The sequence below is a fragment of the Nicotiana tabacum genome, chromosome 22 (assembly GCF_000715075.1).
Source record: "Nicotiana tabacum cultivar K326 chromosome 22, ASM71507v2, whole genome shotgun sequence".
Taxonomy (NCBI): Eukaryota; Viridiplantae; Streptophyta; class Magnoliopsida; order Solanales; family Solanaceae; genus Nicotiana; species Nicotiana tabacum.
This window is the reverse complement of record NC_134101.1, coordinates 64,931,394-64,949,888: the sequence shown is the minus strand read 5'-3', so window position 1 is coordinate 64,949,888 and position 18,495 is coordinate 64,931,394. Positions and strand designations below refer to the sequence as shown.

General features: G+C 35.1%; 2 protein-coding genes across 2 annotated transcripts; one reads left to right on the top strand and one right to left on the bottom strand.

The window, feature by feature from the left end:
• Window positions 1-5,240: 5,240 nt before the first annotated feature.
• Window positions 5,241-8,097, top strand: LOC107759341 (uncharacterized). The gene is made up of 3 exons (XM_016577241.2): window positions 5,241-6,299; window positions 7,129-7,671; window positions 7,767-8,097. The coding sequence occupies exons 1-3, from the start codon at window positions 5,460-5,462 to the stop codon at window positions 7,863-7,865; spliced, it is 1,482 nt and encodes a 493-aa protein (XP_016432727.2). The 5' UTR covers window positions 5,241-5,459; the 3' UTR covers window positions 7,866-8,097.
• A 736-nt stretch (window positions 8,098-8,833) lies between these two features.
• Window positions 8,834-12,851, bottom strand: LOC107759400 (putative serine/threonine-protein kinase PBL7). Its single transcript, XM_016577344.2, has 5 exons — window positions 12,471-12,851; window positions 11,402-11,658; window positions 11,037-11,226; window positions 10,539-10,930; window positions 8,834-9,446 (listed from the first exon to the last, which is right to left on the bottom strand). Exons 1-5 carry the CDS (start codon window positions 12,586-12,588, stop codon window positions 9,171-9,173), a joined length of 1,233 nt encoding a protein of 410 aa, XP_016432830.2. The 5' UTR covers window positions 12,589-12,851; the 3' UTR covers window positions 8,834-9,170.
• Between the last annotated feature and the right edge of the window lie 5,644 nt (window positions 12,852-18,495).

Below are 18,495 nucleotides of genomic sequence, written 5' to 3'. Positions count from 1 at the left end.
GCTTGAAAAGAAATATAAGACTGAAGATGCCGGGATGAAGAAATTCGTTGCCGCAAAATTTCTGGACTACAAAATGATAGATAGCAAGTCTGTTATTACTCAAGTCCAGGAATTGCAAGTGATTATTCATGATCTACTTGCTGAAGGTCTTGTAATCAACGAAGCATTCCAAGTAGCAGCAATGATTGAGAAGTTGCCTCCGTTGTGGAAGGACTTCAAAAATTATTTGAAACACAAACGAAAGAAAATGTCCCTTGAAGATCTCATTGTTCGGTTGAGAATCGAAGAGGACAATAAAGCTGCTGAAAGGAGAGGCCGTGGAAATTCAACAATAATGAGAGCAAATATTGTTGAAGCTAACAAAAAGAGGAAGAAGGCTTCTGGTCCGAAATACAACCCAAGCAAGAAGCGGTTCAGTGGAAACTGCTACAACTGTGGGAAAACCGGACACAAATCTACGGAGTGTCGTGCTCCGAAGAAAGACAAGAAAAGGGGTCAAGCAAACATGGTAGTAAACCATGATGATGTTGATAACTTGTGTGCCATGCTCTCTGAATGTAACTTGGTGGGAAATCCTAAACTGTGGTGGTTTGATTCAGGAGCCACTCGCCATGTTTGTGCAGTTAGAGAGGCTTTTGCTACCTATGCTCTTGCTGAACCCGGAGAGACAGTTTATATGGGAAATGCTTCAACAGCAAAAGTTGAAGGATATGGGAAGGTATTTCTAAAAATGACTTCTGGCAAGGTCATGACTTTGAACAATGTCCTTCATGTTCCCGAAATGAGAAAGAATTTAGTCTCTACTGGACTTCTTGTTAAGCACGGTTTTAAGTGCGTTTTTGTATCCAACAAGGTTGTAATTAGTAAGAATGGAATATTTGTGGGAAAAGGTTACCTCACCGAGGGCCTTTTCAATCTAAATGTAATGGTTGTTGAAAATAATAATAATATTTCAGCTTCTTCTTACTTACTTGAGTCAAATGATTTATGGCATGTACGTTTGGGTCATGTCAATTATAAAACCTTGCGGAAAATGATTAACTTGGAAGTACTGCCCAAGTTTGAATGCGAAAAATCAAAATGTCAAATATGTGTGGAATGTAAGTATGTTAAACATCCTTATAAGTCAGTTGAAAGGAATTCAAATCCTTTAGACTTAATTCACACAGATATTTGTGACATGAAGTCAATACCATCTCGCGGTGGAAAGAAGTATTTCATAACTTTTATTGACGATGGTACTCGATATTGCTATGTTTACTTACTGAATAGTAAAGATGAAGCAATAGACGCATTCAGGCAATACAAAAATGAAGTTGAAACGCAACTTAACAAGAAAGTAAAAATGATAAGAAGTGATAGGAGTGGTGAATATGAATCTCCTTTTGAAGAAATATGTTTAGAATATGGAATTATTCATCAAACAACAGCCCTTACACGCCCCAATCTAATGGGATTGCGGAAAGAAAGAATCGCACATTAAAGGAGATGATGAATGCGTTGTTGATAAGTTCTGGTTTGCCACAGAACTTGTGGGGGAAAGCCGTTCTTACGGCTAATCGAATATTAAATCGAGTGCCCCATAGCAAAACACAATCCATTCCTTATGAACAATGGAAAGGAAGGAAGCCCAACTTGAATTATTTTAAAGTGTGGGGGTGTTTGGCAAAAGTGCAAGTTCCTAAACCCAAAAGGGTAAAGATAGGACCGAAAACCGTTGATTGTGTTTTCATAGGATATGCGACAAATAGTAAAGCATATCGATTTCTGGTTCATAAATCAGAAAATCCCGACATTCATAATAATACAGTTATAGAATCAGATAATGCTGAGTTTTTTGAAAATATATATCCGTATAAAAAGGAATGTGAGTCGTTTGGTGAAGGATCTAAACGACCTCGGGAAGAAACAAAAGAAAGTACATGTAATCAGGAGAATCCAAGACGTAGTAAACGTCAAAGAACGTCTACTTCATTTGGACCAGATTTTGTGACTTTCTTATTGGAGAATGAGCCTCAAACATTTAAAGAAGCTATGACTTCTTCGGAATCATTATTTTGGAAAGAGGCAGTCAATAGTGAAATAGAATCCATATTGAACAACCATACATGGGAATTGGTTGATCTTCCTCCTGAAAATAAACCTTTGGGTTCTAAATGGATTTTTAAGAGAAAAATCAAAGATGATGGCACTATTGATAAATTCAAGGCAAGGCTCGTAGTCAAAGGGTATAGACAACGAGAAGGTCTAGACTACTTTGATACATACTCTCCAGTTACAAGAATTACGTCCATACGGATGTTAGTAGCATTAGCTGCAGTGTATGGTCTTGAAATTCATCAAATGGATGTTAAGACGGCCTTCTTAAATGGAGAGTTGGAGGAAGAAATTTACATGGAACAACCTGAAGGGTTTGTGGTTCCAGGTAAAGAAAAGAAGGTATGTAGACTTGTTAAGTCTCTTTACGGACTAAAACAAGCACCCAAACAATGGCATGCGAAATTTGACCAAACAATGTTGTCAAATGGTTTTAAGATAAATGAATGTGATAAATGCGTGTACATTAAAAATGTTCCAAATCACATAGTCATTGTTTGCCTATATGTGGATGATATGTTGATAATGAGTAATGACATTGCCAACATAAATGCTACTAAGCGTATGCTCAATAGCAAGTTTGATATGAAAGACTTGGGAGTGGCTGATTTAATTCTGGGAATTAAGATCAATAAGACTCCTCAAGGTCTGGCATTGTCACAATCTCATTATATTAAGACAGTACTTGAAAAATTCAAGCACTTGGGCTTTAAAGTTGCAAAGACTCCAATTGACGTGAATCTTGCATTAGCAAAGAACAAAGGCCAAAGCATATCACAATTGGATTATGCTCGTGTATTGGGATGCTTAATGTATATCATGAATTGTACACGACCAGACATAGCTTGTGCTATAAGTAAACTGAGTCGATATACGAGCAATCCAGGCCAATCTCATTGGATGGCAATGAAACGAGTTTTGGGATATTTAGAACATACCCAGAACTTTGAATTGCACTACAGTAATTTCCCTGCGGTGATTGAGGGATACTGTGATGCAAATTGGATCACCGGTTCAACTGATTCTAAGTCCACGAGTGGATATGTATTCACTATTGGTAGAGGAGCGATATCTTGGAAGTCGTCCAAACAAACATATATTGCCCGCTCTACAATGGAGGCTGAATTCATAGCCTTAGATAAAGCCGGTGAAGAAGCTGAATGGCTCCGGAATTTCTTGGAAGACATTCCATTTTGGCCCAAACCGTTGGCACCAATATGCATACATTGTGATAGTCAAGCGGCAATTGGAAGGGCTGGGAGCGTCATGTATAACGGTAAATCTCGTCATATACGACGAAGACATAAAACCGTTAGGCAATTACTCTCTAGAGGAATTATCACAATTGACTATGTAAAGTCAAGTGATAATGTGTCGGATCCACTTACAAAAGGCCTAACTAGAGAGGTAGTTGAGAAATCATCAAGGGGAATGGGGCTATGGCCGAGAACAAGTCATTGTGGCGGTAACTCTACCTAGAAGACTGGAGATCCCAAGATCTAGGTTCAAAGAGATCAAACAAAGTCATTAATGACGGTTCAACATTGTCAAATAAAATTTTAGTCCATTCTCGTGATGAGACAATGTTCAGTACCAAGGATAAAGCATTAAGGCTTTTTAATGATTTCTAAATTTGATACGGGGTATATCAAATAGTGTATCTACAGGATGACACGTTTAGGAATCACCTATTTAAGTGTGAAGTGTGAGCCGCTTCAAGGAGAACTTTGTAAGGCCAGTTCTCTACGCACTTATGAAACCAGGCGGTGTTCATGGCTGAAACGAACACAACAATGAAAACCAAAGACGGTTAAGGGTTGATTGTGTGACTTATGGTTGTCTAGGTATACACCAAAGATCGACGGTTCAAAGATATCAAATCTACCGATTGACCGAGTATATCCGACATAAGTTTACTACGGAAAGTTCAAAGGGAAACCTACTTATCCAGATGCAATTAATCCTTGCTTGTAAATCACACAGTTTTTCATGCATACTTCCGTGATATAGCCATTCCCCATTCATGTGGGGGATTGTTGAGGTTTTATTTTTAAGATGTAATATTCTTAAAATGAGGGTGAATGGGAAATGGAGGGAAAATAAAATTTTGAGTAAAATTTTAAGTTTCCCCCTCTTAACAATGAGACATTGTCCCATATTGGAAGTGGAAGACATTTTTGGTGGGTATATATATAATTGCTCTTCTTGTAGCTCTTAAAGAGTTAAGAAGAAAGCAAGCCTCGCGCCGTCGTCGTCGTCGCTCGCTCGGCTCGGCTTCGGCTACGGCTACGGCTACGGCTTCGGCTTCGGCTTCGGATTTGGATTTGGATTTGGTCAAATGATCGATTGATTGATTAATTTTTTGGACCAAATTTATTTGTTAATAGTAAATATTAACGTAAGATTATCCGTATTTGTAAACGGATATTTTCCAATCCGTGTATTGATAATTTGGCAGCCGGATAATGGTCTTCCCACCATGAAGTGCTTGCTCCACAAATATGAAGTGCTTGCTCCACAAATATGTAATGCTTGATCCACCATGAAGGGTGGACGTTTGGTCTTGCACTCCTTCTTGGCTGCTATATATATGAGCAGCAAATGTTGAAGAAAGATACTCAACTCAACATACAATTCGCTCAACAAATTGGCTATACATTGCACTCCTTCCTCTCAGAACTTCCATACGTTTTTCTGAGTATATACTCCTTCGTTCTGCATTGTTTTTTAACTTCAAACAAAGCAACTGTAAGTGTGATTTGCTACCGAACTTTGTGTTCGCCGAAACACTGGGGTTTGAAGTACCGCTACACCAGTGTGTTATTCGTTCTATCCTGGGAGGAAATAATCCATTACCTTGGGTACTAGGAGGGGATTAAATTCCTTAAGGAAACACTGTGAATTCAGTGGGCTCGAATTTATTATTATTGTTTCATTACGTTAACTTATATTTTGCAGAATTAATATTTACAAATACAGCAATATTAACCTTTTTGAAGATCTTCCGGCCCTCTGACTTCTTCTCGGCCCAATAGCTCTTCTCAACCCAATATTAGGTTGGAGTTAGATTCATAACATGATCATATCCACAATAAAAGAATTATCTAGGCTCTTTTAAAGTTATAAAAAAAAAAAAAAAAAAGTTCATGAAACAAACTTGAGAAAATCCCTCTCTTCCTCTCCCACCTAGTTAGATCCGAGCACCTCTCAATCCAACCTCCTTCTCCATCACTCACTTTCTTCTTCCTCCTACTCTACCGCAATTCATCTCAATTGACACACAGGGAATTCAGCACCATAACACTTAGTAACTCTAAAACAAACAAACTTAATGAATCGTTTTAGCAATAATAATAATAATAATGACTTCTGCTTCTTCTCAACGGCCTGCATTTGGCCTCAGCTACCTTCGCAAAACTGTAACTTGGCTATTTATCACCTTATTAATCATCTATCTTCTTTACTCTTTCACCCTAATTCTCAATAAAGATTCTGAATGTACGAATTCTTCCTCAGACTTATCCACAAAAGAAGCTTTTTCTCTCCCTCCACCTCCACCTTCTCATTCCAAAAATTCATCTTTTCAAAAGAATTCAGGGGAGCCTGAAACAGGGCTACAACACATTGTATTTGGAATAGCCGCGTCTTCAAATTTGTGGGATAAAAGAAAAGAGTACATAAATTTATGGTGGAAGCCAGGGGAAATGAGAGGTGTTGTTTGGTTAGATAAAAATGTTACAATTAAGAAAAACGAAGGCTTACCTGAAATTCGTATTTCAGGGAACACAAGTAAGTTTTTGTACACAAATCGACAGGGGAACAGATCGGCTCTTAGGATTTCACGTGTAGTTTCGGAGACATTAAGGTTAGGTCTTAAAGATGTGAGATGGTTTGTAATGGGAGATGATGACACAGTATTTGCTGTGGATAATGTTGTGAGAGTGCTTTCAAAATATGATCATAACCAGTATTATTACATTGGGAGCTCTTCAGAAAGTCATATTCAGAACATATTTTTTTCATATGCCATGGCTTATGGTGGGGGTGGATTTGCTATTAGTTATCCATTGGCTAAAGAGTTAGAGAAAATTCAAGATCGTTGCATTCAGCGATACCCTGGATTATATGGAAGTGATGATCGAATTCAAGCTTGTATGGCTGAGCTTGGTGTCCCTCTTACGAGAGAACCTGGATTTCATCAGGTAATTAACCTCTTATATTAAGCTTTATTGAGCACCATTCTTGACTCATGTAAAGTGACGGAAGCTGGATTTTCATCAAGGGGATTCAAAAGATTAAAAAAATGTAAACCCGCAAAAAAGCTACGGGAATTCAACGCCTAATATATATACGTGAAAAAATTTAACCTTATATTTACATTCTTGACTCATGTTAATTGAATGACATTCTTGTTTTCCTAGCATATTTTTTGGATCATACACAAGCTCTTCCTTTTGTATCGTTCATCCAGTTTAACTTTTATACACTAATAGTATAAAAGAATTTTTGCGCTATCATGTCGCTTAAAAGATAACTATAGATAACATTCCATAATAAGTGGGATTAATAATCTGGAAAATAAAGGCTTCGACAATCATTCTTGATTCATGTTAATTGGATGGAAGTCTTGTTTTTCTACCGCATTATTTTGGAGCATATTTATACCCAAACTTGTTCTTCTGGTATTGTTCGAATGTGCATTGACAATATAGAGTTTTTTTTTTAATATTACTTAAAATAACATGTAATTGTTTATAGTAATCCTAATTTGATAACATAAATGTTGTAAATAAGCTGAGTAAAATAGACTGATAGTGTAGAACTTGTTTACATATACAAGTCAAATTGTTCATAAGAGTCGTAACCAAAGTTTCATGCATGATACCAAACAATCCAAGTAACTGAGAAACTGACTCTCATTTCATTTTCTGACCATCAACTCCTTATTGAAAATACATCATTTTTCTATGCATCCTATATATAAAAGTACTTTTAACTGAAGTTGATGAATTTTTCTTTGTGGTAGTATAGTATGATGTGTATGGGAACTTGCTAGGGCTATTGGGAGCACATCCTGTAACACCTCTAGTATCAATTCACCATCTAGATGTAGTAGATCCTATTGTCCCAAGAATGAGCAGAGTTGATGGACTCCAACGCCTTTTTGAATCGATGAAATATGACACAGCCAGCATAATGCAGCAGTCAATCTGCTACGACAAGCAAAAATATTGGTCTATTTCAGTGTCATGGGGTTATGTGGTTCAGATCACAAGGGGTAATATCTCTCCCAGAGAATTAGAAATGCCCACAAGAACATTTCTTAACTGGTATAAAAGAGCTGATTACACAGCCTATGCATTCAACACTAGGCCTGTGACCAAGCACCCGTGCCAGAAGCCTTTCGTCTACTACATTAGCACAGCCAAATTTGATCGAAGCAAAAATCAGATCGTTGGGATTTACCATCGTCATAGAGAGTCGTATCCTTATTGCAGGTGGAAAATTGAGTCACCTGAGAATATCAACGCCATTGTTGTCTTGAAAAGGCCCGATAACAATCGTTGGCAAAAAGTAAGTTGTCGCTCTTCTTGTTACCTCCATGTAAAATTTCTGAACATTGATCCCTTAGGAGTATGTACTAAGTGGATTATATTAATGTTTTGCAGGCACCGAGAAGGGATTGTTGTAAAGTTCTACCGTCAAACAACTCCAATTTGTACATTTGGATAGACAGTTGCGGAAAAGGTGAAACCAGTGAAATGTAGCTGTTAGAAGGAGGGCTATAGTTTTTCTTACTCTAATTTTTTGTACTCATCAGCTGTAGATTAGGATAGGAGGAATTTAAATATTTTATGTTTGAGAACAGAAAATTTTATAATTTTGCAACTTAAATGATGCTAGTACTAGAAAGCGTAGATAAGCTATACTAGACTAACAGTGGATAGCCAAAATGTATTTTGCTTCAGCTAGTAAAAGCAATATACAAATTTTAACCAACATACTGCAAAGCTATGTTAACCGCATGAAAAGGTAAATTCCAACCTAAAATGTCCAGAAAATACTTCCGAAAACACAATCAGAATATAAAACATAGAGATAATAACACAAATTTCTTCAACAATTTTCACCAACTGCTCCTCCATTCTTCATCCTTGAGAGAATGATCCAGATGCAAAAATTGCATCCTTAGGAACTACTAAGAATGATTTTTAGGAACAAAGAGAATCCAGAAATGAAGGAATGACTTTTAAGTATAATTGAGACATTGCCCACTAATTCTGGTTGAAACAATAGTAATTCCTACTCGGTACTTTCATGTTACTTCTCCAGTTTGGAACAGATCAAAAGGAATAAAGATGGTGAAACTCTAGAATCTAGACTACCTTTTCTAATGAATTCACCCTAAGAGACACCTATTTAAAGAGTCAACGAGCAATAATTACAAACAAACAGCTATTATTTGATGACCACAATTGCAAAATGAAGATGGTTATCAGTCGGATACAGAGGAATGTCGTTGAGCATAATTATTCTTCCATTTCTTATCGACATCTATTTTCTTCCTTTTGTGAAACTGTCCGATTTTAAGGTAAAATTTTATGTTTCTTTATTTTATTTTTAAGATAATAAAATTGAGCAGTTCATCGACAACATTGAAGAATTTTCTGTTAAAAAGTTTACTCATTGCCAGTTTGAAGCCAGAATAAAAGAGGAGAGCTCCGACAAGCGGACAGCCAACATAAAAACTATTCTATTTATGATGAATCCTCACAATACAAAATACCTGGGATTGAGACACAGCTGTTGTTATTCTAGTATATCATTGAAGCGTCGAGTTTTTACATATATACTACGAAGTGGAACTTGGATTTACACCATAGTGCCATATAAGTTGGGGACTGTAGGATATACAGAAGATTGTGCCATAGGACATCTTTATTATGTCCATTATATGATTTTAAATCTGCACCTGTAATTTATGTGACCCAAAAAATATGACAACCACGTAACTTTGTGTGTTTTTCTCTTGTTTTAGTCCTCAAGCTCTGTTGTTATCATGTCCATCACCATTACCAGGATTTTTCATCTGTTTTAGATTTGTGAAAAGATTGACTTTTGGTGGACTTTCGGACAGGAGGCTCAGTTTCAGGGTCATACTTTTGGGAGGCAAGGTAGTTCAAAGCAGTGACGATATCAACAATGGGAGGACGCATATTAGGTTGTTCCTGGACACACATTGCGGCAATTGCAAGAGCTTGGTATAAGCTCCTAATTGGATATTGACCTTCAAGTGCTGGATCTGCCATCTTGTAGAATTTCTTCCTGTCTTTAAATAATGGTCTTGCCTGCAAAAGAAGAGTGGAATCTCTTGAAAATATAAAAAGTGTACCCTCTCCTAACAGTATAAACTTTTAGATGAGGTGGTCACAACATACAACATGGTAATAGAGCCGACAATGAAGGATTCAGTAGCATATATGCAAAAGTTCAATATGGCTGCCTTAGTTCACTCCTGATTAATCTCAAATCTTGAAAGGGTGTCATAATGTTAACAAAGCAGTTCGTCAGCAGTTTCTTCTATCAGGAAACAAAGCGTAAATTTGATTTGCAAACATACACAGATAACAACATAATCATCCAACAAAACAAAATTAAATTGCAGCAACTGGAACTAATTTCAGCTGTTTCTCTGATATTGCGGGCAAGATAAGAATATGCATGTTTACACTATATCAACAGATATCTAAGTCCTTAAGCAGTATTATATTTCAAATTGGCACTGTACTGTTCTTATAAGTTTCCAAGAAATGAACAGCAACTTTTTATGAGTCATAAAAGAACGATCACTTTTGATCACTCACATTAAGCACTCTAGATTCAATGGAACGTTTGCACCAGCACTTATTCACCTAGCTGCCCAACTATGTACAATATTTACTATGAAAAGAAGAAGAGAAGGTAGTGGAAGTAAAAGGTAAAATATTGACAATTGCAACCAATTTTTTTTTGTAAGCATTGAATTCTAAAATTGGCTGCAGTCGCTAACCAACCATTGCTGGTATAGACAAATAGAGGCATTCTGGAAAATCCAGACAGCAAAACAAACAATACATGACACCTTAAATGTACCAAAGATGAAAGATGATTCCAGTAAATGCATATTGACTCTCGCAAGCAGAAACCTCTATTTCTTAAAGGTTAAGAGCCTCATATCTCGTCCTCTTAAACCACAGACAACCTCCATTCCGATAAACAGTGACTGAAAGACTTGTACAAATAACAACAAATTGATTGGAAGTAGTTTAGTAACATCGATTTCCTCTTAGATCCATTTAGGTATAGAAATGAGAATGATGGTCAATTCAGTTGCTAGGAGGCAAGGAGAACCCACAAAAACATATCACATGGCAACGGTATAAGACACAAAGGGAACTCACCCAAGCAACCAGATTTTGCTCCGCGGTAGATTTTGTATAGTCAATCGCTCTCCTACCCGTGATTATTTCCAGAAGAACAACTCCAAAGCTATAGATATCAGATTTGAAAGTCAGTTGGCCAGTCATAGCATAATCTGGTGCACAGTATCCATATGTGCCCATCACTCTGGTGGAAACATGAGTCTTGTCTCCACTAGGACCCACTTTAGCCAAGCCAAAATCAGATAACTTTGGATGGTACCCGTCGTCAAGCAGAATATTGGAGCATTTGAGATCACGATATATTATAGGAGGCTTCATCTTGTCATGTAAATATTCCAGGCCTCTTGCAGCACCTGCAGCTATCTTCATTCTAGTGTTCCAATCAAGAGGCTTTTGATTTGGCCAGGGGTCTGCACACATTGAAAGAGTCAAACGAAATAGGCATGTTTATCAGGATGGAGGGAGCTAAGATTGGAAGAAGGTAACATGAAAAGCAAAAAATTGCTTATAACATACCATACAAATGATCTTCCAACGAACCGAGAGGCATGTACTCATAGACCAATAATCTTTGATCTCCCTCGGCACAACAACCAATTAGTTTAACAAGATTAGGGTGGTCAGCCTTACTTAGTGTCTGTACTTCAACAACAAATTCCCTAACTCCTTGACATCCATTCGGATCAAGTTGTTTGATGGCGACAATCTGCATTAGCAAAAATAAATATAAAATTATTCCTAATGTTAAACCACTCACTGACTGCAAGATCGAAGGGGATATAAATTCACAAAAAAAGGAGACATGCAAATAATCCTGTTGTTTATTGCAGACTTTAAAGGAAAGATGATAAGTAGGAGTACAAGAATGGAGTTGAGCTGACCTCACCAGTATCCAGCAAATGACCTTTGTAAACTTTGCCAAAACCTCCTTCTCCCAAGAAGTAATCTTCTTTGAAACTATCTGTTGCAGCTACTAATTCATCAAATTTAAACCGCCGCGCCTTAGCACCACCAATTTTTCCATCTGTGGGAGGGGTGTTGTTGCTATAATCCCCTTCTTTCCTAGACGTAGATCGGTTTGCATCTTTAGCCTCTTCATTCTTCACAAATTTAAAGTGACTAGCCACCACCGGCGTATCTAAGGCACACAAAAAAACAAGAGGCACCAAAAACATGGGAGTTTGAAACAAAGGAGGTCTCTTTCGAAAGAGCACATGGATAGTAAGCGGCCAGAATACTGATTCCAGCAAAGATTCTCACATTTTAATACACAAAGAATTTCAAACAAAGATTCATACACAGAAAGGACAAAATTAAGAGAAGAAACAAATACAACAAAGATATCAAAATCAGATTTTCAACAAAATATAGTACTCGATGGTACCACAACAAACACCACCATCCAAAGTCCAAACCATACCCAACAAGTTTGCTGAAAAAACAAATGAGAAAATTCAAAAAACCAAGAAATGACGTCTGCAATTGCTGCTCAATATACAACAACACCCTGATTCAAAATACTCAAGCCACTAAAAGCAGAATCGACACGCCCATCAAATATTCAACCTTTTTATCCCTTCCATGGAAATTTCAAAAAACGTCAGGAATTTCACATGCATAAAAAGAGAATAGGCATAAAGAGAGCTGCATAAACAAACCATTGGTTTTTAAACGCGAAACCAAATGTAAATGTATATACAGAACATAGAACTTTTACATGTTACATCTATTTATGATCTAACGATGAGAGTTATTCTAAAAGGATTAGCCAAATATTAGATGCATGCAACCATAAAAACATACGATCAAATCAAATACAAACGAAAAAATCACAAAACGGGAGATGGAATTGATTCAGAACAAAAGTTGTTGGCAAAAATTCACACTAAAATTTCCAAAATGCACAAAAAGGAACAATCTTTACGAATCAATCATGTATAAAGCTTATACCTTGTTTAGGCTGAGGCTGATGATTAACCCTTTTGTATTGGTTATTGGTATGGATTATTTTTCTCTCCGGTCTCTTGATTGATGTATCTCCATCTCCAGAACAAGGGAAACAGCCCATATTTTTTTTTTTAACTATCTATAAAACCACGACACTGCCTATATTCTGTTCAATATGATTTTTCTACACGTACCTAATTCTTATTCTCTCTTCTTTTTCTCAAAAAACAGAACCCAACAGGGAAATGGGGAATGGAAGAATTCTACAATCGATAAGAGTTACAAAACTCTCAGTTTTTTCCTTAAAAAGAGAGAAAGAAGAGAAATTTAGAGAGAACATATAGCTTAACCATTTTATACGTTTTTTTTTCTCCTTAATTAACAAGCTAGTCTTTTTCTGGGGTTTTGTTTTTGTGGTGCAAATGTATGACATTTTTTTCTGGTATAGTTGATCCTCTGATTAGCTGCCACGTAATACTACCTAGATTTTTTGGTCAAATCATGTAGTGCGTCACATCAACATTTCTTGTCGTCAGAGCTGACTCACCTACTAGAAGTATAATTGTTTACCAACGTGACAATTGCTTTATCAATATGCTCTTCCATGCTAAAGTGTTTCCTGAAAAATCACGAGTATAAAATTTAAGAAAAAAGAATACACATTTTTAAGAATATAAAATTATTTCATTAAAAATAAAAAATTTAAAAGTTAAATTACTTATAATTATGAAACTATGTTGTTCTTTTTTGGACATGCTAAATATAGAAAATATGTCATATAAACTAAACAAAATAAACTATTACTATAATACTTAAAAATAATTTCCTTAAAAGATTTTAACATATCATAACAAATTATGTTTAGTACTTATTTTAGGCAATTAATAGAAAGTTATACAGGGTAATTGTCTTTTAATCAGCGTAATCAAATAAAAAACATTTAGCTACTGTGTATAGAACTTAACTCTTATTTTATTGCCACTACTCCACTTAGGGGTGTCAATGGTTCGGCCGGTTATTTTATAAAATTTATACCATACTAGTTTTTCAGTTATTCTATTATGTATAATCAAAACTAGATTTTTAGAAACCATACCAATCATGCCGGTTTCTCTTCGGTGTCGGTACGGTTCGGTTAATTTTCGGTATTTTGTTAAGTGTCATTTAAAAGTCACTAGTTAAACTATAATGCAATAACATATGTACTTTTATAGGACTTGGCAAAATTCTCTAGATATTTTTTCTATTTAAAGGGTGATGAATTAAGAAAATATAAAAGATGGCCAGAATATAGATCCATCAACTATTCTACAACAGTGCAAAAGAAACTAAGTAAAGAAAAAGATATAAATCACACTAGTGGAAAGATAAGAATAAAGTCTATAAAAGATTAAATATTTAAAAATATAAATTTAAATCATACGAAAGGAAACATATTCTATATATTGTAGCTTTTTACTCATAATCGCTAGAATACCTTGTGTCTTGCTAGTGAATATGCTGGAAATAATTTAGTTTCAATAGAAGTAGTATAATAGGTTTGGGAATTAGGATTTTGGCTTCAATTACTTATTGGCTTGTAATTGTTTTCATAATTCCAAGGTCCAAGGAAAAATTTAATGCGTTATTTTTTTAAAACTTAATATATAGATATATTTATTCCATGTAAATTTATTCGGTACAGTTCGGTATTTTTTCGGTTTATTTTCATAAAATAAAAAACTTACCCTAATTATCGGTACGATTATAGATTTATATAAAAGTCTACGATTTTATTAAAAGAAACCTAAAAATCGATTCGGCACGGTACGGTTTACACTATGTTTGGATCATTGTTACCCATCATTTTATAATGTATTGTATTGTATTGTATCGTTTTATGGATACAACGTTTGAATAGATTGTATCGTTTGTTGTTGTTAAATAATATTTTTGTTGTTGGTTTGATTGTATCGTACAGTACTGTAACTGATATGTTCACTAAAATACCCGCAATTATTTTAAATAAAATTTATAAAGAATTACACATAAAAATAATTTAAGAAAACTTCTTTCTACTAATTTATCATTAATTACGTAGCTTGGAAACAAGAGCAAAAACCTGGGGAAAAAAAAGGTTTACTAATATTAGCAACAAAAAAAATATTAAAACGATGAAAAGAGATAAAGAATCGAATGGAAACGTGGATAATAAAAAGAACGAGGCAAACCAACTCTAGAAAAGATGAAAGAAGACAAAGTAAGTTAATAGGTTGGAGATTTGAAGTTAAAATAAAAAAAGATTAATGATAAAATAGAATTATGGAGTAATAAGTAAAATCATAATTAGAAAAGAAAATAGGGAACGATCTCACCATATCAAATCAGTTATTTTATAAAATAGGGCTTTTGATTGTTCCAGAATAATGAATTTAACAATATGATACAATCAATTTTAAACAAACAATCAAAACAAATATTATTTTGAGATAACAATACAATACGATACATTGAATAACAACCATCTAAAAAAGCTGTCCGTCGATTTTTAATATTCATTTACCCCCTAACTCCACTAATATATTTTGGCAGTATGTCTGCTTCTAATTTTGTCATCTTGTGTTCTGAAGCTATACTAACTTTACCCTAAGGTCAGCTTAGCGGTGCAAATTATACGTCACAAACACTTTAAACCAAAAGCGGGTTGCTCTAGTATCCTCCACTTTCAATCAAGAGGTTATGAGTTCGAGTCATCCCAAGAGCAAGGTGGGGAGTTCTTAAAGAGATGAAGCCGAGGCTCTATCGGAAATAATCTCTCTACCCAGGGTAAGAATAAGGTCTGAATACACACTATCTCCGAGATTCCACTAATGAAATTATACTGTGTTGTTGAGGTAAACACTTTAAAAGCCGTTCGATAAGCAGGTGGGTCCCGAAATGTGATTGGTGTGAGGAGCTGCGACAAACTGTGACTGAAACATTAAGCGACGCGCCAACACGGCATTTCAGTTGGAGAGCACGAGCCGACGTAAAACTCGTGGGCCAGGGCCGATGAAATCGAGCTGTAAGAATACTTGACTTGGTAAACCCATGTAACATTGAAACCTGTCACTGACTCACTTTTTTTGTACTTGTGGGTTACGTTTTGACCAGAAGTCCTTAACCTATAGTCTAATTAATTTTGGCTGAATATTAGGAAAAGGAGCAAAATTCAAGCTCTTTCCTGAAAAAGTTGAAGCAACAACGTTTTAAAAAAGTAAAGTTGAACCTAATATTGTGACGGAGGACTTTTGAAGACAATTTCAAATTCTTAATAAAAATAAAAATATTAAGTGATTTTTTCTTATTTACCTTAACAGACAAAGTCATGTGATACACATATTTCAGCTGCTGCCAACTCAGATGCCATGGAAGCATACACCTAAGTCTATTCATGTGTTTGTTGTTGCTAGTTTTTAAATTTTAGTTTGCGGAAAAGTTAGTTAAGCTCTAATTTTCAGCTTATGCATTTCATTTGCATTTTGATAGATAAATAGGACAATTGTAACAGATGAACACATATTTTGAATGACAATCGAACTCTAATCTCTCTCCTTCTCTATTCTCAGCTCGTCTTCTCTTCTCATTCTCTCCTTCTTTGTAATTACAGTTACATTGCTTCTCGATATCAACAGCTAGATCTAAGGGAAGAAATGAATAAGAAACAGCGAAAATTAAGAGAAAACTTGGACAAACGCCATGTTGAGCTACTTCAGATGGTAAGTTCCCTTAAGAACTCATTCAATGGCTTTTAATTGAGTCAGCAATCGAAGGACAATGCTTCTATTTCGACGGCTAGGGATAAGGTGCTACAATCTGGACAAGGCATCCTTGGTCCAAATCATTATGGTGTTAATACAAATCGAGGTCAAAATTTGATTTTTCCCCATTTTAATGGAGAAAAATTGAAAAGCTGGTTGTATAGAATTAAACAATAGTATTCTGTTGAAAACACTCCTCTCAATCAGAGAGTGAGTTTAGTTGCAATGAATTTGGATGATAAGGCATTGGAATGGCATCAGTCTTACAAGAAGTGTCGTGAATCAATTGAGCTTCCTAACTGGGATGAATATTTGGCTGCTTTGGTTGAGACCTTTAGTGAAGAATTCTATGATCCCATGTTAGTGTTACACCCCTTTTTTACCCCCCACAAAGATAATGTATATAAAGTTTTATGGGTTAAAGAATTTTTCCAGTTAAAGTGACAAAATTGAATAGGGATTATTGTATTTATAGAGTCGCCGCTTGGAATTGATTTTGTTGGTATTCCAAGTCACCTTTTATTTGAATCCCTAGTCAAAGGAAGATTTGACTCTATTATTATTGGTTTGCGAAAATAAAGTCTGGGTAAGAAATTCTGTTGACCGGGGAGAAGGTGTAAGGCATTCCCCGAGTCCCGTGGTTCTAGCACGGTCGCTTTATTGACTATATTTAACTTAAATTAATTTTGGATAAACTGTGATTTATATAATTTTTATATTTTCCCTATGCCCGCTTGTATTGCTTGATTATGGCGTTATGAAATTATCTTGGAACGAGTCACGCGTATGTGTACCCATTGATAAAGCTTTTATCATTATTAAGATTGTTCCGTTAAAGTGGCGCGAACACATATTTTGCCTTCAATTTTGGAAATTATAATTATGTCACATGAGCGTATGCATAAATCACGATATTTGATTTATTACTGCGTGCCTAAAGCATACTAGCAATATTTATGAGTGTTCAAATCCTAAATTTGAGATTATTATAAAGTCACAAATTATGAAATTTGTTGTGGAGAAGTGTAGCATTTAGATATTATTGTAACTAAAGATATTACTATAACGTCCCTATTATTCTTATAATCAAGCATAGAGATAATCCTAAAATGGAAATGTTTTAAACAACAATACAATCACATCAAGTTAACAGAATAGTAACATAGAGGACATTGTTCAGTAGAGCACAAATTTAAGCACTAAAATATTAAAGCTTACCAATTTACGATTATTAAAGGAAACAGAAGAATTACAATGAGAGTAAAAGTTGACCTTTACGTCAAAGACTATGACGTGAACACCCTTTGAAACTTTAAAGACCAAAGCCGGCTTCGAACCGAAATCAGTGGTTTAAAATCTCGCCGGTGACTGAACCTCGACTGAAACTCTAATAACAACGATGATTTAAAGGATGTTTTATTATGTTGCTATAGCTGATTTTTTTGGCTTGATTTCAGGTTTAAAAGTTGTAATTTATGGACTAATTTTTTTTTTTGCTGGGTTTGGAGTGTTGATTTAGAGACTGCTTTTGGGTGAAAAAATAGGCTGATTTTTAGCTGAGCTCCCAATTGGTTTTTGTGAAGAAGTAATAGTATTTGGCAGTGGTGTTAAGTTATTGGGTTATGGAATTTTAGAGGTGATTTTAATGGTGAAAAAATGAGTGTTATGAATGGTATCTCCCCAAAAAAAAGATAAGATCCATTTGTAGTATATATATATTTTTTGTGCTGCGTTTTCTTCTCTCTCTGCTCTCTGTTCCCAGATCTAATTTCCTCTCTTTTTGCTTCTCTCTCGGATCCCCTCTTTTTTCTCCTCCCCTTTTTGACTTTTTGTTATATGTATAGTAGAATAAAAATTGGGGGAAGGAGAAATTGGATTCCCCCATGTGAGCTTTTTAAAAAATGGGTAGCCAATTGAAAAAAGTACATGTGCAAGATTTATGCAAAATTTTCAAGGCCACATCGTTGTGCCACCCTTTCGTTTCATTTTTTTTTTTACTCTTTTGTATTTATTTATTTAGAGATAATAGGTAAATAGGGTAAAATACTACATCTTACTAACCAAAGGATTAAAGTACTAAATATTCAATATTTATTTATAGAAAGTCTTTAGACTAACAAAAAATATACTAATAAAATATATTTTAAAATTTTTCTATCTTTTTAAAAAAAAAAACAAGACTAATTATCTAAAAATATAACCTTTTTTATTTTTAATTTTCTTAAAAACGTATCAAAAGATAAAACAAA

Excerpts from the sequence above, each read along its gene's own strand:
- LOC107759341 (XM_016577241.2), top strand. The coding sequence starts at position 5,460 with ATGACTTCTGCTTCTTCTCAACGGCCTGCATTTGGCCTCAGCTACCTT. Across the intron at positions 6,300-7,128 it reads GAGAACCTGGATTTCATCAG|TATGATGTGTATGGGAACTT; the intron begins GTAATTAACCTC and ends GTGGTAGTATAG. Across the intron at positions 7,672-7,766 it reads ATAACAATCGTTGGCAAAAA|GCACCGAGAAGGGATTGTTG; the intron begins GTAAGTTGTCGC and ends AATGTTTTGCAG.
- LOC107759400 (XM_016577344.2), bottom strand. The coding sequence starts at position 12,588 with ATGGGCTGTTTCCCTTGTTCTGGAGATGGAGATACATCAATCAAGAGA. Across the intron at positions 11,227-11,401 it reads ATTTGCTGGATACTGGTGAG|ATTGTCGCCATCAAACAACT; the intron begins GTCAGCTCAACT and ends TTGCTAATGCAG. Across the intron at positions 10,931-11,036 it reads GTTGGAAGATCATTTGTATG|ACCCCTGGCCAAATCAAAAG; the intron begins GTATGTTATAAG and ends CAATGTGTGCAG.